Source organism: Onychostruthus taczanowskii, unplaced genomic scaffold (assembly GCF_017590055.1).
Source record: "Onychostruthus taczanowskii isolate IOZ18803 unplaced genomic scaffold, ASM1759005v1 scaffold24, whole genome shotgun sequence".
Classification (NCBI taxonomy): Eukaryota; Metazoa; Chordata; class Aves; order Passeriformes; family Passeridae; genus Onychostruthus; species Onychostruthus taczanowskii.
In genome coordinates this window covers 3,545,105-3,566,366 of record NW_024499684.1, presented here as the reverse complement: position 1 = coordinate 3,566,366, position 21,262 = coordinate 3,545,105, and the positions used below count along the sequence as shown (strand labels likewise).

The 21,262-nt window shown below is 42.9% G+C and overlaps 1 protein-coding gene across 6 annotated transcripts in view; it reads left to right on the top strand.

The window, feature by feature from the left end:
* MECOM (MDS1 and EVI1 complex locus) overlaps positions 1-20,725 on the top strand; it is a 326,734-nt gene extending 306,009 nt beyond the window's left edge. For 5 of the 6 annotated variants that reach the window (XM_041405838.1, XM_041405839.1, XM_041405841.1 and 2 more), the window contains 7 exons: positions 8,650-8,816; positions 11,196-11,273; positions 13,005-13,174; positions 14,261-14,405; positions 17,114-17,350; positions 17,912-18,098; positions 19,031-20,725. In XM_041405838.1, coding sequence (XP_041261772.1) covers positions 8,650-8,816; positions 11,196-11,273; positions 13,005-13,174; positions 14,261-14,405; positions 17,114-17,350; positions 17,912-18,098; positions 19,031-19,165 — 1,119 coding nt within the window. In that variant the 3' untranslated portion in view covers positions 19,166-20,725. Of the gene's footprint in view, positions 1-1,657; positions 1,685-8,649; positions 8,817-11,195; positions 11,274-13,004; positions 13,175-14,260; positions 14,406-17,113; positions 17,351-17,911; positions 18,099-19,030 lie in introns of all 6 variants that reach the window. The other variant, XM_041405843.1, reaches the window with a different exon arrangement.
* The last annotated feature ends 537 nt before the right edge of the window (positions 20,726-21,262 follow it).

The window sequence follows — 21,262 nt, the reverse complement described above, 5'->3', positions numbered from 1 at the left end:
TAAGGTAAATCTGCCCAATTGGCAACACAAGGGAAAAGTCCCCTTTAGTAGCAGCTAGTACTAATGCACAAATGCACAAAGGGTCTCAATCTGCTTTTAGTCCCTGCTGTGAAACAGGCTGGTTCCTCCCCATCAAGTGAATGGTTCTGTTAGAGCAGCTAAGGAGCTGTAAATTATGAGTAAATTATTTAAATGAGGCCATTTTAGATACTGCGTTGATAAAAAAAGCAGGATTATTTGGCTTGGTGCTCTCTAGCTGTTCAGAAGCTGTCACTCAGAGTGGTTCAGTGATGTTGGATTTGGGAGTTCTGAAGATGTTGCTGCAGGTTGGACTGATGCCAGTGGTGGGTGGAGTGGTCAGTGGGTGGGAAAGGGGCTGCTGGGGTAGAATTCACTGGAGTTTGGTTGTGCAGGCAGGAAAGGAGTTGGATATTGAGTTGGATAGGAGTTGGATATTCTTTTATGTATTCTTTTATGGAGTTGGATATTCTTTTATGTATCCTTTCACGTAGTTGGATATTCTTTTGTGTGACTGAGTTACCTGGGGAGCTGAGAGTCAGGCGAGGATGTGTGGGTGAAATAGAGACATGGGGCATTTCCCTGCTAATGGGAATGATGCCAGGCTTCCACTCTCTGTGTTTTGTCCCAGGGAGTTGTTGAATCTCTCGTTGGTGCCCGAGGAAGGTCCCAGTGCTGTCACCAAGGCTGGCAGTGTGAGGAGGAGGTGTCAAGTGCCACCTCCCCATGGCAGGGCCAGCCCAGGTGGGGCAGAGCCAGCCCCCAGGGGCAGGAGGGAGGGCTGGCTCTGCAGAGCCCCCTCCTCCACATTTCTCACTGTGCAACAGAATAAAGAGTCCATGGCAAAGCCTGGCTTTGGTTTTATCACTTACCTGAGTGAGAGGGGTGATGTCTGTAACTTGGTGTGAGCTGGATCGATGCAGAGGTCAGGAGTGTAACGGGCACCAAGGAACGTTGTAAAGGAAAACCAAACCACCAGCACATGTCCTGTCAAAAAAGTAAATGTCAAAATGCTTTCTTGCAAACTTTAATAGAACAGAAAGCAGCCTTCTGTTTGCAAAGGTAGAATCTGGCTTGGTATTTATGGAGGGCTGGGGAACGGCTTCCAGAAAAGCTGTTTTTCCTTTATAGTCCTGTTCACCCCTGTAAAAGTACAGGTGGGGAGTGCTCCACGAGTTTTGATTTTCTGCTGGCAGGATTTGAAATATTTACAAACTTATTGTTCATGTCCTAAAAGCTTGTGGTGTTGTTGAATTTATTCCGGAAAATTACCATCTCAGGGATCAAGAATTTATTGTTTTTTAACTGGATAATATGACAGCAAACAGATGGATCTTTCTAATAGGTTTCTGAAATAGAACTTACAGACATAAACCCTGAAGTCTGTATCCTGTCCCTGCTGGGCAAAATTCCTCCCTGTGCCCAAAAGTTATGAAAATTGGATAATTTAATGGCATTCCACAATAATTTGCCATTACAAGGATTGTCATTTTTAGGAAGAGAACATCCCTCTCCAATAAATCATTCATAAAAACATTTTAATTAGTATCTTTAAATAAAATCTTAATAAGTACATTGATTGCAATAAGGATTCCAATGCAGGAATAATGTGTTGTTTTTGTTTCAATTTTGCTCCCAGTTCCAATTGCCTGATCAAAGAATTTGGGTAAGTTCATTGCTTATATTTTTAATTTAATCACTGTGAAATAAATTGCATAAGATTATGAAAGATAACTTACCTCTCAATTATGGAGCATGCCACTCTTTCCTACAGGGTCTTACAGCTGAGCACATAAATATGCTCTTGAGAAAAATTGGCTTTATTTTTATGTACCTGATCCTGCTGGTTTTGTTTGGTGAAGGCAATGGGAGCTTTACCTGAGTGAGGGTTGCAGAATGCAGTCTTTTGTTTATATGTGACTGAAATTGTTCCATGCCGTTTTCCTTCAGAGATTGCAGTGAAATTTTCAGGCTGAAATCTTGTTAGATAGCAATAGTTAATATTTAATCTGCATTAAAATACAGAGTCTCTCAGGATTTTATGCTTTTCTCTCACTTGACTTTCGTGGGAGTTAGTCACTTTAATAGTCACTGTAATAGCTTTGAAATTTTGAGCCTAATTGCTCATTGCAGTGCTTAAAGCAGAAATAAAACACCCATTTATTTGCTGTGTTTAGGTCAAATTTGTCCTCTGTGTATACTTACATCATCCTCCTTACACGAAAAAGAATTGTGCTTTAAGTGCACTTTGGGATAAATTTGGGCTTTCTCTTCTATTTTTACAAAACCTTGTTTTTAGTACATCTAAATTGTTGATGAGAAGGAAAAAAAAAAAAAAAAAAGAACCACAGCAACTGCTTTTGCAGATGCAGCTCCAAAAGCGCCGTGTTCTGATCTCGCCCTGCCGGCTCCTCAGCTGCAGCGCCGAACCCATAAATGCTTGTCCCAGATTTTCCCAACCTCTGGGCTTTGGAGGGGAGAGCTGGAGCCAGGAGCAGGGCTGGGGTTCCTGACTCGCTGCTGCTCCTCGCTCTCGCTGGACTCGTTTCACCAGGCAAAGCCAGAATTCTGCAGAGCGAGCGCTGAGATCTCCTCGTGCTCCTCTGCTCGTGTGTCCCTGCTGCAGGAGGTGCTGCCCCGGGCTCTGAGCCCTGCCCTCTGCTCCGTGCCCTCCTTGGCACACTGCTAGAGCAGCGCTGGACCTTGGCTTTGTGTGGGTTTAATCCCACTTTCTTCTGGGAAGAGCTGTCGTATGCAGCTGCAGAGATGCTCTGAAGGGAGCTGAGCAGGCTCCAAAGGACTCCTGAGAGCACCCACAGGTGCTGCAGGGGCTCAGCAAGCAGGAGGTGAAGTTAGATGCCAGACTTGGAGAGCACAGGAGGTGGTTCCCAAATATTTTCTTTGGGAAATTTGCTGTAGGACATGAAGGAGCCATAGTAGGATTTGTGATTTGGCCCAGGCACTCTTAATCCTCTACTCTGAGAAAAGTGGCTCTGCTTCAGCAGGTTTGGGAAGTGGAAAAACCCACTGCAGTCTGTTTCTTCTGTCTGATTTCCTTGCCTTTGGCTTAGTCCTCAAATTTCCATCATTCTGCTCCTTTTGTGAGTGTACGTCTCCTGGCTGCGCTCACGCTTTGAGCAGCTCCAGCAGAAATAGGTGTTTAAAACATGAAGTGACTGAGCAGGATGCTGATTCATGGATGAATCTCCATCTTGAGAGATTTGGTTATGTCACACAAGCCTTTCCATCTCAATTCCCAGTTGCATGTGCCACATATTTCAAGATTATTTGAGATTGGATTTTCATTGTTTGGCAGGAGCCCTATGGTGCAAATCAATGGACATCTGTTTTGAATGGATCAGGATTAATTGATCTATTTATGCCATTTTGGTTGCATCAGGAGAAGGTTACTCTAGGGAGGTTCTGTAATTTTAGGCAGACAGTATTTGCTTTAGAAAGAACCATTGAAAATAATTAAAACAATGTTACAAATAAATGGAAAGGAATTTGGTGAGTGCCTTAACAAAGCTTTTGTTTTACTGGGCTTAATTTTAGGGTGTGATCCATTCTGTTAACTGAGCTTAATCCCCACCAACTGGATTCATACAAATCCAGTTATTCTGGAGCCATACTGCACATCAGGAGTTTCTTGCTACTGCTTCATAAAGTTCAGCCACATGTGATAGTTGTCTTGAACGTGAATGTAACTCAGCCAAGTTCCAGGGCTGGCTGTCCAAATACATGCAGTTTCAAGACAACATGATTCACAAATTGCAGATTTTAGAGGCAACATTATAACTTCATCTGGGGGAGGGAGAAGTGCTGAGCTTTAGCAGTTGGATTTTGAAGAGTTCCCCAAATAACAGTAGTAAAAATAGAAAGCAAACACTTGAACAGTTTTTTTTCCCATGAGGTCCGGCCATAAAGTCAGTTGTTTTTGTGATAGTAGCAATGAAACAGTCACGTTTGTCAAACAGGAGGTCATGTAATTCATGACATTGTCTGCGAGATTATTTCATATCATCAAGTTATTCTTAAAAAGCAACAACGGCAAACCTTCACTTTATTTATGCCACTTTTTCTTGGGTTGGTTAATAAATTTTAAGACAAATGTTCAAGGCCCCTGCTGATGATATCTTGCCCGCTGAAATGTTTATAAATACTTGTTTTAGCCGATTATGGTAATGTCTGCATTTTTGAGTCGGAGCTGGGGAATTGCGACTACACATTAGTTTGCGTCAGTCGGAGGTTAATAGCCTCTCAGGGAGGTGGGGGAAAGCTGCTTCCTTTTCCAGACATCTGGACACAGATAGAATCAACAACTCTTATATATGTAAATCAAAAGTTACTGTTCTATATAAAACACTGTCATTCACTGATCGCAGATTAGGAGCGCACGTGACCTGTCCGTGAGGCAATAGCTGTATGTAAAAGGTGTAATAGGATCTTCTGCCTCTCCTGCCTCCTCAGGGAGCTTTCTCCATGGGCATGGCAATTCCACTAATCCAATCCTTGGGGTCAAGCAGTGCTTCCCCCCGCCCCGTGCCCCATTCAGGGATCACCACAGCCCTTGGGTGTTGGGTTGGGGTGCCGAACCCCCTGAAAGCACAGCTGGTGGCTTTAACCACACACCTGCCTCCCTGGTGGTCCCAGGGGCCATCCCTGGACGGGGGAGGCGACCATGAGCACCCCCCAGGACAGGCACTCTCACCAACACCTCTCTGCAGGACTTGGGTGGGTTGAGTAGCCTCTCCATGGCCAACACAACTCCTGTGGAGGCAGGTCTTGCTTTGCCATCAGTACTAACAGTGTTTGGAAGGAAGAGCAGCTACTTTGGTCGTGTTTCAGCTGGAAGAGCTGTGGAAGAAGGAAAGTCATGTCCTGGGTTAACATTTAGTCATTAAAAAAAGCGGGGGGGAAAGGGGAAGAACAAAATAGTGATTTTTACAATCATTGAAGATGACCAGTGGGTCCGCGTTGGGGTGTCACTGGGCTGAACTGTGTGGCATAGGTCTGTAAATGCCATAGGAAGAAGGGTGAGTGGGCAGAGAGTTTGTGACTGTTCACTGTGAGCACCCAAATCCAGAAATGACTATGAAGATTCTGCAGAGATTCAGAGAAAGCTGAGACACCAGGATTAAAACAGTGATAAAAATCAAAGTCAGTAAATTCCCACTAATACCATGGGGAAGTATGACTTTTAACTCTTGTCATTCAGGAAAAAGATCTTGAAGTTGGTAGTCTTGAGGAAATATCACCTGAGTGCTTAGCAGAAATGAGTTGAAAACATCATTATGTTATAGTGGCTTCAGGTCTTGAATACAGCTAATGTTCCTCACAAAAAGGCCATAGCAGAATTAGAAAAGACAAAGAAAAGTGCAACAATGATGATCACAGGTAGGGAACAGCTTCCATTCAAAAAGAGGCTAAGTAGGTTTTGATTTTTTCATCTGGGAAAAAAATGCCTGAGGGAGCTGTGCCCCAGCTCCGTGAGCCTGTGAATGGTGAGCAGAACCTGGATGAGGAGTGGTTATTCATTAGTGATAACAATACCAAAAAAAAAACCCCACAAAAAATGTCAGGCAAAAGGCTTAGCAGGAACAAAAGCCAGTATCTTTTCATATGCACCTAATTAAATTGGTGAACTCTCCTTGACAGAAATATAAATGGGTTTGAAAAGGTTTAGCCAAGGAGTGGGAGCGGTGGCTGATGGCTGTTCAATGTTGTAATGGAGATGAAGCCTCCAGTTAATGCTCTTGCACCTCCCTGTGCTGGTGTTGGGCAGTGGGGAGATCTGTCCCTTGCCCACCCTCCTGTATGTCCCCTGGAGCCCCTGCTTGGCAGTACCAGCTGCCAAAAACTCACGTGGCAAGTTTAGAATTCCTGCTTGGTTTTGGTGTCTGAATTAGCCCTCAATGCAAACCCCCAGGATTTCTTACTGCTCAGCTGGTGTTCTGTAAGTAGACTGATGAGCAGGGGCTGTCTGCCTGCACTGAAGGTGATGGACAGCATGTTTTGGATCAGGGCTGCAGGATTTCATGAGCTGTAAAATGTCCCCACAGCCAAGGGACCCATCTCACAACAGGGATTTGCATCTTGAAGGCTCTGAGCACCAACACAGTCCAAGACTTATTAAGAAAATGCCCCAATTTAGGTTCTTGGGAGCCCTAACTCCAGCAGATAGTACCAGCTATAATTATCCTGATAGCAGTGGAGTGACAGTGCCTTGGATCAGCAAAGCCGTGGGGCCAAACACTTCCCATTGGTGCTGGTGCAGTTCTTGAAAAACATAAATCATACCAGGTCACCACATAAGTCAGGCTTTAAACAAAAAAAAAAAACAAAACAACTAAACAGCAAAACAGCAAGCACAATAGTCATTCCTATGGTGAGAAACATATTTTTAGAAAGCGAGTAATACTTTAAAATAATTGGAAGTGCTCGTGTTTCCTCTGGATGAGGGATTTAAGATTAGGTGCTGATTTCATACCTATTTTGGGACTGATGTAATCCTGGAGGCAGTGTTGGAGGTAGAGCTGATCTGCATTGCTGTGCATGAAACAAGAGTCTGTCTCAGTTTCTACTCTGCAAAATCCTGGAAATAAGAACTAAAGCAAAAATCAGCATGACTAAGCCATTTTAAATGTAAAGGGGAAAATAGTTGCTTTAATATATTACTGGCGGGCACCATGTGCATGAGAAATTGTGATCCAAAAATGATTTAAACCCACTAGATAATGAAATGGACTTGAATATTAAATATACATAAATAAAACATTTATTATACTTCTCAGTACCCTTATTATTCTTCACCATAAATATGTGATATCATAACCCATGCACTGTCTTGTCGTTGCTAATCAGCCCAAAGGCCAAAGGGCATTTTTCACTCAAACCATTTATTTTCAGCAGTTATAAAATAGATGAGTGAATTTTTGTGGGGAACAATTAGAAGGAATTAAAAGCAGCGGAATGACTATTTTAAAAGCTTTAAGAATCAATTTCAACTAAAGGAGAATATGAAGTCGTATAAAAAGAAATATATGGTAATGTTGAGGTGCATGGGTTGATAATGACATCTCGGTGCCGAGATAGAATTACCTCCTCTCCCAGCAGCATCATCATTACATATCTCATGCCTGTGATCAGTACATGTCAAAATCCTTCATATTGACAAATGTGCTGTCCACTTGCATCTGTGGAGAATGTTTTAGCAGCTGAGTGATTATGAATCAAACCCCAGAGCTTACAGCCCTTACTGCCTCGCAATGCTTTCACATTTGTTGCCTGACAAGTAAATGTATCTTGACTTCCCTCTGAGATTTTTTTATTTTTTTCCACTGTGTTTGATGAAAGACATTTGGCAAATTGGCAGTGGTACCCTGTACGTTGCAATTTGTACTCAGCATTAGGAATCTGAGCATGAAATGAGAGGGCAGGCTACAGGCTAAAGGGAAAAAAACAACCCAGCCCAAAGGCAGAGCTAACCAGCATGGAAATAGTCATGCCAGGAGACAACCGTGTCATTCTGCCAATGAAAATAAAATTAAATAAACCTGCAAAAATTCCCAGTTCTTCCAATTAAAATTTCAGTTTTCCAACAATCAGAGGAGCCATTTATGGATTTTGAAGGACAGTCTATGGAGGTGTTCCAGCTGAGAAGGGTTCAACATCTTGTCTTTCATACAATTTCCTTCTTCATTACAAGCAAGATCTTGCACAGGGCTTATGCTGTGGGTTTTGTGCTCTGTAGGTCAGAGCTTGGCTTTCTTTTTTTTCATTTGTTTGTGGTGTTATGGAGAGGTGGATGGTTATTCTCACCTGTCAGTAGGCTCAGCACCATTCTTGAACTCTTCAAGTGGCAATGTTTGAGGTTTTGGAGGAGCTTTTCATGGTCAGTTCCAGACAGCTTAAAGGAAACTGTTCTCCAGAAATTATTTAATCCCCACTCCCTGCAAATTACAGACAGCTAATCAAGAGTGGAGCCATCCCAAAGCACATAGGAGTTACAAGCAACTAAAGGTAGAGCAGGAATATTGAGATGGAAAAATAGCATAGGCATCTAACAGGGAATGTGAATACTGAGCACCAAAACCACCAAAGCTTCATTTCTTCTGTGTTTATCTCATGGTCTTTGGCTATGATGGGCTAAAACTCTGGACTGGATGGTTGGATGTGGCTGGGACTTTGATGGAGCCTCTTTGGATCTGGATTGTTGCAGCCCTTCATTGAGCTAGTGTTAATAAGGTTTCCTCTGCAACATGTGTCCTCTGCAAGTCCTTAAAGAAATAAAATTAGAAATTCAGTTATTATTTCTGTTTATTTGGTTATAAATATTCAATGATTTCTGTAGATGGGATGCACAGACTTGTAGGCACACAACCACAGAGCAGGACTGAAAAACCTGGAATTTTGTAGGAGCTGGGGCTTAAAAATAAGAATAAATGAACACTGGCTGATTATTACCCTCATGACCCATAATTTTCGAGACTGCAACTCTACCCTGAATTTTTTTCCCTTTTTCTTCTTTCGCTTGTCAGTTGGTGTTCCCTGCATTTCGGGTTCCCGGTGGGGGCAGAAATCCGAGTGGGTTATTTACCATGGTGGGCTCTGTGCTGTTTCCTGCTGCAGGTGTCAGCTATAGAAAACATGGCCGAGAAGCTGGAGAGCTTCAGCGCCCTGAAGCCGGAGGCCAGCGAGCTGATCCAGTCGGTGCCGTCCATGTTCAACTTCCGCGCGCCGCCCAGCGCCCTCCCCGAGACGCTGCTGCGCAAGGGCAAGGAGCGCTACACCTGCAGGTACCCCGGGGCCACCCCAGCCTGGCCTCCCCAAGCCTCCCCTGTCCTGAAATCCAACAGCAAGGCTCTCAGGCCTCTCCCTGCCCAGCGTGGAAAGTGCTTCCCGTTGGGGTTCCTGGCCTGGATCAGGAATGGCGTGGTCAGCAGGAGCTGGGAGGTCGTTCTGCTGCTGAGCTGGGCGCTGGTGAGGGCGCACCTCCAGTGCTGTGTCCAGTTCTGGCCCCACCGTTTGGGAAGGACTTTGGGACACTTGAGGGCATCCAGAGGGGGAAAAGAGGCTGGAGAGGGTCTGGGAACACAAACCCTGAGAAGAACCACTGAGGGAGCTGGGGGTGCTCACCTGGAGAAAAGGAGGCTCAGGGGTGCCCTCATCACTGCACAGCTCCTGAAAGGTGCCTGTGCTCAGCTGGGGCTGGGCTCTGTCTCCAGGAACTGGAAAGCACAGGGGCAGTCCTAGATGACAAGGAAGACTCTTACTTCACACAGAGAATGAGAGGACACAGCCTCAAGCTGCACCAAAGGAAATATAGATTGAATATTAGGAAAAAAGTTTTTTACTGAAAGAGTGATAAAGTTCTGGAATGGCTGCCCGGGGAGGTGGTGCTGTCACCAAACCTGGATGTATTTTAAGAAAAGCCTGGGTGTGGCACTGGGTGCCAGGGTTGAGTTGAGGTGTTGGGGCTGGATCTTGAAGGTCTCTTGCAACCCAGTGATTCTGTGATTCTGTTTATTAAATTATTGGTGTTGCAAAACAAAGAGCTCTCCCTTGATGCCTTGGAGTGGCTGCCTAAAATAGATGCTGGAAAAGATTAAGATAATAAAAGCTGGTATTTATTACAGGCCTTCAATAGGTACACCTTGGGCTGTCAGAAGCCTCCCAGAGGCTACACCCAAGATGAAAAATGGTCACGAGTTTTTCAGACAATTATAAGTTTGGCCCATTTACCTATCAGAGGTTAATCCTCCAATTACAGTTTCAGGTAATGAAGTAATTTACTCCAACTTTGCCCCTTCCAATTCACCATTGTTTACATCTCTTCTTGAGTTTCAGGCCCAGAGAGGAATTGTTTTGTCTGACCAAAATGTGAAGACAGTAGCTAACACTCTATATGGAGTTTTAGAGTTTCACACTAAAGCACTACAGAATTTGAAAAATATAAAAGCTAAATCCTGAGGCATCACCCTGTATCACAGCAGTTTGATAAATGAGGTGGAAACTGTTATATAAACAAATTTTTTTTCCCCAAATTTTCTCATCCCTTTAATATATAAAAGTGTGCTTTCATAATTGATTTTTTTGATCATAAACTACAGACGTGTTTTCTCTCTGGCTTCTGGTTTTAATATCCAAAGGGATCAGTGATAAAATACATTACTTATTAGGACTTGTGTGTATGGACTTAAAAAAAAAAACCCACAATGAAGATAGTCATTGAATGTGTGCCCAAAATGAATGGGAGCTTTGTCCAGGAGAGTGGAATTAGCTGTGTGGGTATTTTGAAGGCTTATACATCACGTTGTGAAAAAATAAATGGGATGTTAAAAGTGAAGGGATGCAATCTTCAAAGTCATTGCATGGAGCAGCCACCACCCTCATTCACTTAAGAGAGTGCTGTGTGTGCTCTGCCCCCATGCAAAAATGGGCTCAATGTCCTCGACAGAATGGGCCAATTATAAACTGAATATTAATATGCTACTTGAATGAAGGGGGAGAACTCAGGCTAATTTTTTTTTTTGGCCATTATTTTTCTTGTGACATATTATTGAGTTTGGAGAATGGTTTTTAAATTGCACTGCTTAGGTCTCTATATCATCTCCAGAATGTGCAGGCGTTTGACACTGGCATATCGGTTTATCTGATCTTTTTGAAAACATGTCACCTTCTTTCAAGACATGTTGTTATAGAAACATACCTTGATGGATTAGGTCTTTGAGTCTTGTCTGCTCTGATCCTATTCAATGCACAGAACGGTGTCACGTTTGCTGACACGTAGAATTGGTTGAAAGGTTTGAAATTTGCTTACACAGAGGCAGAAATCCAAGGCTTTAATAACAGATTCTCTTGATTCCAAATCTGAATAAGGCTGATAATCACCCAGTGGGCTTAGAGCCTTGGGGTGATCTTTAAAACAGGTTTTTCATATAAGCCTTGCTTCTGCACAATTGAAGCTGGTTGGTGCCAGCAGTTCCAGCCCCACTCTTGTGTGTGTGTTGATCCCTTACATTTGCTGAACGCTTTTATTGAATGTTGTTGCACCAAAGCAATGCCAATAGGACCATACTGTGATGATTCCGTTTGGGCTGTTCATCCAGCGCAGCTCAGACTGGGATGAGGCCACTGAAGGCTGTGTTGTTTTATCAAACATTTTCTTATCACAGATACTGTGGCAAGATTTTCCCGAGATCTGCAAACCTGACCCGCCACCTGAGGACGCACACTGGAGAGCAGCCCTACAGGTACCACACCCCTCACCCCGTCTGCTGTGGCCAAGCTCTAGGGTCCCTTCCAATGCAGACATCTTCTCTGAATAAAACCAGGGAATTCAACATCCTTGCTGGACCAGCTCCAGCCCTTCCTCCTTAGATTTGGACCCACCATTGAGTTTTGGTGTCGGGGTTTTGTGCTGGTCCTCGGTGTTGGAGCTGCAGAAAGAGGGAGAGTTTTGGTCTTAGGGAAGTTCTTTTGGCTGGGGCAGCTTACCAACACAACCCCCAGTCCTGCCTTTGCTGGCAGGGTGGCTGGCACTGCTGCACCAGTGTGATTGAAGTGATGTTCAGTAGGGCTCATGGGCATATTTTCCCTTGCAAAAATGTTTTTTACTGGAGTTCTGCGGTGTTATTTGCAGCCTAAATTTGGGTGATTTGTCAGTCATCTGATTTCTGAAAGGTCCCAGTTGCAAAGGCATTACTGTATTTATTTGTTTCCTGCCTAATGTGGATCCTTTCTGAGGCCTGCTTAACCAAAACCCACGTGGGTGTACTCTCCTGTTGATAAGAATATGTGTGTGATACTGAATCCAGGATGGTCACATGCAGAAATGTGTATAAAGCTTCACCTTATTGAAAATGAAAGGCTAATTTAAACTGGAAAGAGGCCAGTTCATGATCCATTAAAACAAATGCACAGATTTCTGCATTTTATGAGCTGTAAAGAGCAGAGTAAGCTCATTGTTTGTGAGGAAACAATATGTTTTTTGCATCTAGTCTCTTTGGGAAATGAGATTCACATCTAATTTTATTGAAGGAAGGTCTTGATGCATGTTATACCCGTCCACTGCATAAAAGCCACAAGCAATTAGTAGCATAATGGGTGATTTCAGCACTAAAAAAAATTTTACATCCTTGACAAGTGTAAGAGAGGTGCGGGAGAAGTAAAAGATTGAAAAACTAAAGTGGTGAAGACTCTTGGCTACTTGCCAGCCAGAGAATTTGGAATAGTTATAGTATGACTTAGTAATGGCTTAAAGAGCAATACAGTAAAGGCTTTAGGGACTCCAAATCGCTACAGAGTATGAAAATTGATGCCTCTGGTACCAGAGTGATAGACTAAACTACTCACATTGGCACAGTATTAAAGGTTGGGATTGTTTATTGCTGGTTTTTGCAAGATAACCAAATTTCCTCTGGGATTAGCAATCAAGCAAGCTAATTCCTCAAGAAAAGATTTAATCACACAGTATAATTTAGAATAGGAAAAGAAATAGCCCTTTTTACCTTATTTGAGCATTAGAAGAGATCTGTTTCATGTTTTTTCCAGAAGTGTTTAATTGTATTGTATTGGCAGCACATGAAACAATAGAGTTATTGCTCTACTGTTTTCAAACTTCCCAACTTTGCGTGCAACAGTTTTAAAAACATGGGACTCAATTACCATAGCTAATTTGATGCCATTAACTCAGAAATATTATGCTCATTCCTAGAGGCAGTATTTAAAATATAAAGTCTAATGTGAATTAAAGCTGAAAACTCCACCATAGAAGTTATGTCTCCATTCCAAGAGCACAGCTCTCTAGTTAGCCAAAATTTGTCTTAATGTCAGGGAGGGTTAAGCCTCAGTAGGGAACAAGGAACTGTGGTTGGGTGCTGAGGCTGAGCCCAGAAAGCTCTTCATGTATCTTAGGAAAAATCTTATGTTTCCAGCTACTAACAAACTCTTCCCTACCCACTTGTTTTGTTGGTTTTTTTTAGATGCAAATACTGTGACAGATCCTTCAGCATATCCTCTAACCTGCAGAGACATGTGCGTAACATCCACAATAAAGAGAAGCCATTCAAGTGTCACTTGTGTGACAGGTGTTTTGGTCAACAAACCAATCTTGACAGACATCTAAAAAAGCACGAGAACGGGAACATGTCTGGTATGTTCTGTCTTTTCCCTCCTGTCTCTTCCCTCCCCAGCCTGCTCCCTGTCCCATGTGCAGGAATTGCCCCTTCCCTGTCAGTGCTGCCAAGTGTCCACAGGCACACGCTGCTCCAAGGGGTGGGGGGTAGCAAAATATGTAAGTGCCTAAGCTCTGCTGACATTTAAAGTGCTTTGAAAATCCCAGCATAAACTCTCCCCTTGTATAACTTAAGACCACTGGATGATGTCTTTTCTTTTGGTTTTAATTAAGCCAACCCATAGCGTTTTGAGAACAGACTGGGAAAATTGGTTTAATCCCATCTCTGCAATCACTTGGCTCTCAATAGGAGTCCTAGATTTAGAGTCTCAGGGGGCACTCTAAAAGATTTTCCTGGCACCTTCTGAAATATTCCCACTGTCAGGAGCTGAAAAGCGCTGGCTATTATGGAGCTAATGGTGCCTCTCAAGCCCCAAAGCAAATTGGTCACTGCACAGCAGCAGCACAGGCAGTGGCACAGGGGATGTCATTGGGCTGGTTTGGGTGTCTGCAGGGTTTAATGAAAACCCTCTCTGCAGTCCTTTCAGTCTGCATTTTGCCTCAAGGGAGATAAACAGGGGCATGCAGTGAATTCAGAGCTGTCTCTTCCTCAGTGCTCAGCGAAAGGCATCTGACACTGGTCGCTCAGTGCTCAGTGAATATGTTGATGGCTGCTCCATATTTTGAACAGATCTGCATAATTGATAGATAAAAATTAAGTCCCATTTGCTCAGTTGAGCCGTTGGTCTAAGAAGGACAGCTATCAATGGACAGTCTTGGAATCACAAGGAGCAGGAGGGAGATGTTGAAATAGAGACGTGGCAAAAGTGGTGATAAATCGTGGAAATGGTACCCAGCATGCAAACAAGTCTTTTTGGCTGGAAATCACCTTTGCTCATGAATAATTACTAATTACTGGTTTTATGGCCAAAAGCTGATAGCTCACACTGACCAACTTTTGGCTCTCACCCATTTTAACCAGAGTTTCAATTTAATTTTGATTTAAATGGTTAAATATAGAAAATGTAAAGGAACAGCAACAGACATTGTATGTTTTGCTTTAAGGTACTGCAACATCTTCACCTCACTCAGAACTGGAAAGCACAGGGGCGATCCTAGATGACAAGGAGGACTCTTACTTCACAGAAATTAGGAATTTTATTGGAAACAGCAACCACAACAATCAGTCCCCCCGAAACTCAGAAGAGAGGTGAGTTGTGTCTGATCTGCCTTCAGAAGGTGCCCACTGCTCCTTTTTCAGGTCTGCAGACTTCACTTTTGTGATGTCTGGAGCCAGAGTTATTTTAGAATCTGGTTGCTTCAGTGGCCACCTTGGTGTCTCAGGAAAAGAAATGTGTTGATTCCCTCCCCACTGTGTATGAAGATGTTCCAAAGGGCAGATGCTGGACAAGAGACTCCATCTGTGAACACATTTCTCCTTGTGTCTGGAGCTCTTAGTTTCAGGCTGCCCCCGTTGATTTAAGTCCGCTGAAAAATTCCTTCTCTTTACATTCATGGCAGAACAGGTGAATTCTACATCCTGTGGCTAAATGCACGGAGCCTTAGGATTTAAGTGCAATTTAAATGTGTAATTAATAAAGTAGACCAGGCTAAATTCTTGGATCAAATGAAAGATTGTAGCTGAAAGTCCTTTCCCGTAAGTAACTCAATCCCAAGAAAGATGCTGAGTAGCCAAAAGCCCGTGAGGCTGCGGGTGGGCCCTGGGAGTCCACGGGGCTCCAGCATGTGAGAGAGCTTTTTCTTCTAAGATTTATTAAGTATATGGGTGTTTGAATTCTTCTGAACTAACAGAAGAGAGACCACTTCTAAATATTTTCAGTTAATAAAAGTACAGCTAAGCAGAAAAGGCTGTGGGACGGAGCCCCACATATTTCTTTGGGGTTGGTGTTGCATTATGCATTATTTTCCCTTTTGAATTGGCATTACATTATCAACATCAAAAAATTTTTACTGTTGGTGACAAACTTTGCTGTCTCCTCAATTTCTAGATGCCTTTGTGAAGGGATAAAAAGGGTGGACACAACACAATTTCCACTATAGTATTGGATTAAGTGATCACATGCATATTCAAATTTCATTCCATCTTGATTGGCAATGAGGGCTTGGGGTTTTTTCCTTGCACATCTGGTCTCAACATGTCCTCCGACAGGAAGTCAGCAAAGTGGAAAGGTTGCTGGGTTGTGCAGTGTTTCCTTTCTAAATTTGGCACTTCAGACTGCTCTTGACGGATATTTTATCCCTGGCAAATTGCTGCATTTGAAAGCATAATTAGAGAATCTGTTTTCTTAATCACATGGCTTTTGTTACTTTGGTTGTAGTCCATCTCCCTTTCATTTCTAGCAGCCTCAATTGAGCATAACAAGCAAGTTGGCAGCCCAAACTGAGCTCAACAATTTCTTATTTCTGCCTATTTAAATAAAAGATGATAAAGAGATATTTCTCTGATGATCTTAGAGGGAGGTGGCTGCTTCAGCTCTCCCTGGTCTGCACAACCTCAGATTTTTTTGATACTGTTCTAAAGACAGACTGTTCCCTTGAGCATTTTTTTCAGTTCAGTACTAAACTCATGGCAGTCAGCTGGAATTTGCTCAGAAAATAGATGAAACTCTGACATGTTCAGGAAAATGGTGCTGTTATTGTGGCAGAAACCAGCTTTGCTCCTCAGAAAGTCAAATGTTAAACGCCAACAAGGCTGTGAGGGTTCATCTTATCTTGCTCCAGCGTTGGGTCTATCCCATATTGTCCCGCACAGTTTGAAGCACACGGAGTCTGAAGCAAACTGCGTGCGGACAATAAGGTTTCCATTTTTGTAACTGTATTCCTGGAAGAGTTAAGGACCTTTTGCACAATGAGAACAATAGATGAATCAAGGCCTTCGTGCTGCATGACGTGGTGGGTGCAGATACAGTGGTAGCATGAATTTTGGGGGGGCTCCACTGGGTGCAGCTCATTCACATCCCTGTGCCTCTGGCTGGGCGTTCGTTGAGGCTGAGGTGCCAAATTTCTTCAGTTCTCATTTGATGTGATGGACTCAGTGGAGTCTGAATCCTACAGGGTTGAGACCATTACCAAATGAGCCCCTACTTCAGCGTGGGTATTATGTCCTTGATAAAAATCCTGTAGGAAGTAGTTAAGAGAAGTCATTGTCTGAGAGCAAAGGGCAGCGTAATAACAGTTTGTAGACCAAATGGTTTTCCATGTGTGTATTGCTGTAATTACTCATTTAATAAGAACAAATGCACTTAAATTGCCGTATGACCTTTCTTTTCATTGCTTTTCACCCTTCAAATCAGTCAATAACCTAGTTCAGCACGGAGGTGATATTGCAGACCACTCTGCAGGTCTCCAGCTGAAGCCCCTTAGGTTCCCATGTATGAAATCTGTACATTCAGTGAAGCAATATGGCTTCCAAAGGGGTGGTAGTGTGCAAAATTAATTATGCATGTAATATTGACTTTAAAACTTTGAATGCAATATTGGATGTCATTTTTTGTTAAGAATGCCGGATCCGATTTTCAGAGTTTCTTGGCCCCTACAGCTTCTGTTAAAAGGCAGCGAGTTGTTTTGCCCAGCCTACATGTATGATTGGAAACTTGAGATGAAATAATGCATGAGAAAATTTGAAATGGTTATCTGAACTTGCCTCTGTTAGAACAGTAGTTTTAGCAGGATAACAGGAAAATCCCATGCTGATGGTGCTGTAACGTCCCACTGATTTCTGAGTGGAATTTTCTCCAGTGCTGCCTGAATGTCTGAAGCTAAGCAAGATATAAAATACAGAAATCACTTTATTCTGCTGGGACAGATGCTTTTCAGATCTGCCTCCAAGAGTCTGCCCATGAGGAGCTTTCATATCTGATCTGTGTTTATAGCTTGCATTTGTTTCGGTCCTTTCAGAATGAATGGCAGCCACTTTAAGGATGAAAAAGCCATGGTAGCCAGCCAGAACTCGGATCTGCTGGATGACGAGGAGGCAGAAGATGAAGTAATGATGGATGAAGAGGATGAAGAGAGCGAAATGGCAGGGAAAGCAGTCAAAGAGCCCGCGACGAGCGACATGCACGAGGGCACTCCTGAGGAGGATTATGAGGAAACGAGTGCTTTGGACATGAACTGCAAAGCTTCCCCTGGCAGGTTGGTCCCTTCCGAGTATTGGTGTGCCCGATAGGCGGAATGAAAACAATAAACCATACAAGAGTGCCAGCACCAAACCGGCTGCCGTGGGAACCGGTCCGGAGCAGCCGCTTCCCACTCACAATAGCAACGTGCGTCTGTGTTTGGGTCAACACCAGCCCTGCTCTCAGCCTCTTCGTGCAGTCTGGAGCCCTTGTTAGGAAAATTGACTGTGCTTGGGGAGCTATTGTGAGGTTCTGGGTGAGACAGGAAGCAGGGTGAGACAGTTCCATGGGAGAGACGTTATCTGCTCCGCGAACCGTCCTGGATCTCTCATAATGGCCTTGTGAAAGGCTGTGGAGACACCATGAGGGAGACAAACTCTCCCTCCCCCACTCGACTGACCTTTCTTTAGAGCAGAAAAGGGAATTCTTTTTGCTTCAGGATCGCCATTCCGTGAGGCAAGGTGGTTTATGAATGTGAAAAAGGGGGAAGTTGCTCAGATGTGTAAATCTGAGAAGATGAGGGCACGCAGAGAGGATCAATTAATTGACATTTAAAACCTCCATGGTGTTTTTGTAGGTATAAAGAAGAGGAGTATAATAAGACTGGACTTTCAGCTTTGGACCACATAAGGCACTTCACAGATAGCCTCAAAATGAGGAAAATGGAAGAAAATCAATACAGTGAAGCTGAATTGGCAGCTTTCAATGCTTCCCAGCTGCCAGAGGACCTCAAGCAACCATTGTACAGGAAATCCAAATCCCAGGTAAAAGCTTAACTCAGTTAAAATATTACTGTCACCAAATACCCGCAGGATTAAGCTGTTAGTGTGTGGCAGGCAGGATTGTTCTAGCTTTGTCAGACAGGGCTGTTCTCCATGTCCACAAACCTCAGGCTCACCCAACATCCCACTGCACCCCAGAGACATGGCAGGGCACTCTGGTCCCTGAGAACAGAGGATTTCCATACTTTTTTCATACTTTTTTTACTATTTTTGTTCTGCCTGCTGCCCCCAGAAATGCCACGATAAGAGCTAGTCCCTCTGCTGACACTGATGCTACAGAGTTTAGCTGCAGCCTCACAGGGATGTGACTTGATCTTCTGGCTGGTTTGGCTTTTTGGTATTTTTTTATAGCCTGATGAATGGTACCACCTCTAGGTCCTCAGCATGTTTTACAAACAGCAATAACTGAAATGGTATCCTCGTGCTATTTTTTGCCGTTTTCTAAACATTAACTAATTAAATTGGGGTTTTTAGCCCCTTTGGAAGATTCCTGTTTTAAAAACTGCAGAATATGCATGTAGGAAAGGTCAGCAAAGGAGACTGTTAAATTTGGTGAAATACAGGACGAGACAAGGGATAATGTGATTCCTCAGCCTCTTGAAAAGGGACTCCAGTGCCAAGAATCTGAAGGCAAAGGAGACTTTGGGACCTTGTCAGCTATTAAAGGTTTCTCTGATCTTTGTGAAACCAGATGAAAGCAGAAATTATTATTACTATTAGTGAGTCAAAAGTGTCTGTGAAAGGGTTGACAGTGGTTTTACCTAAAGCATTTTGTTGGGTTTTTTTTCCTGACTAAGCTGAGCCAGTGGCTGTAGCCTGCCTGCTGCCCTGGCCGCGCACGGATGGCGCGGCTCCAAGCTCAGATCCCCACCACGGGAGTGTGACCTCCTTGTCCTTCTTCTGTCCCCATCCAGGCCTATGCCATGATGCTCTCTCTCTCCGACAAGGACTCCCTTCATTCTGCATCCCACACTTCTCCCAACATGTGGCACAGTATGGCAAGAGCCGCCGCGGAATCCAGCGCCATCCAGTCCATCAGCCACGTATGACAGTGCGGAGTCGTTCCGAGGATGGGACCAAGTCCAAACCAGTAGCATGGCTCTTTCATATATGACTATTTAAAAGACTGCTGAGCAGAATGCCTTATAAATCTGCAGGGTCACTCATTTAAAGTCCAGTGACCTTAAACGGAATAATTTTAAAGAAAAAAAAAAAAGAAAGAAACTATTTATTCTCAATATTTTGTTTTGCACAGCAAAGGCAGCTGCTGACTTCTGGAGGATCAATGCGACTTTAAAAATATAAAAAATAAAAAATTGTTTCAGTGGATTATGTAAATGGGGCCGGGAAAAAGTGTCTTCCAGTTCACCCGGCTTTGAGGGGCAGGGGCAGAAGGGTTAAGACTGCATTGATACACACATGGGCACTCCTTTAAAGTAGGAACTGAATTGATTTTCTTTTTGTATAAGATAGTTTGACACAGGATTGGGAACAGTTGCTTTTATGTACAAATCTCTTCATTAAAGCTTTATGCGTTTTAGCCCTTCAAGGAAAGAAAATAGTTCTATCAAATGCACACTATCCATCGTAAATGTAGAAAGAAGTAACAGGGAATATTTTGTTCTCTCCGTAATTCTTTTACCTTCTCAACTGCATTGTTTAAAAAAAAAGGAAAAACAAGGAGAAAAAAAAATGGCAGAAAAAGAAAGAACTCTGAAAAACAATACATAAGAGGCTTGTGTATATTGTAAACTATGAATGTTCACTACTCCAAGAAGCTAAATCATCCAGATAATTCCGTGAAAGCACCGCATTCATCGACAGCACCACTAGTTCGAATCATTGTAAGGAGATTTTTTAATTTTCGACAATCATGTCACTGTTTTGTTGTATTGTTTCCTTTCCCCCTACCCTCTTAATTTCTCCTTTGTGTTGTGTGTACCGTGTATTTATTTGTTGGCAAACGATTGTTTGTTGATTACAATAGCACTGTTCCTGTAACAAACAGCACTGCTCCAGTCCCCCGCTGCGTTACGATGTAAGGCACCCATGTACTTCCAAAAAAGTGAGGTGAACTGATCTGTGTATATGGGAGTGCAAAACAGTGTTTGAAATTTTCTTACATTCCTCTTTTTTTTTTTTTTTTGCCTTTTAATGAACTAAATAACTAATAGATGCGACTTAGTTTTGTTCTGTTTTTTTTTTTGTAATACAGTAAATTGATTCGATTGTATAAACAGTTATAATTTCTTCATGAAAGCATGATTCTTCTGATTAAAAAAACTGTACCCAATATTTTATGCTGGTTGTCTGCGAGCTTGTGTGATGTTATGTTCATGTTAATCCTATTTGTAAGATGAAGTGTTCCAAATTTATGTTTTAAAAAAATAAATAAATAACGGAAGGTATTCAGTTATTTTTGGGGGTTTTTTTGGCCTTTAGTGAGGGACCAGATTTATTTTTCCTTTTGTTTATAATCTCATTTTGAAATAATCGGCAAGTTGAGGTACTTTCTTTAAATGCTTTGTACAATGTAACTGTTACGCATTTCAGTACATTACTATGGGAGGATCAACTTAAAAAAAAAATAATAAAGGACTACAAAACTGAAGGGATCTATTTCCTTTTTGTCTTGGTTTTGTCTGAGTTGGGGCAAAAAAAGGGAGCATTTCCTCTGCAGCAAAGATGGATCTGTGGGGTCATGAGGGCAACCAGAGGATGGGGCACTGGGAGGTGTCTTGGACTTGGCCATGAAATGTGGGACATGAGCCAGAGCCTCTCAATAGACTGACTGTTGGAGGGGTTTAGTTAAGTCCTTTAAGTTTCAAAACACTACCTTGGAAAAGAGGGATATTTAGGTAATTTCACAGAAGAGGTTGGTGCAGTGTCACCTTCAGAGGTGCTTGTGGAGCCCTGAGTTTGAGCTTTGCCAGCCTGCTGCTTGTTGGGAAGAAGGGCTTGGCTGGTGCATAATGAAATATTCACTCACCAGGGTGATCAAAATCCATGGTTGAGGAGCTAAATGAGCCTCTAGCTGCATAAAATGAGACTTCTAGAGTCTAAAAGGGAAAAAAAAGAGAGCATTTTAATTTGTGTTCCCTTTGAAATCAGGTCCAAATCCCTGCTTCTGGGAAACCTGTGGAGGA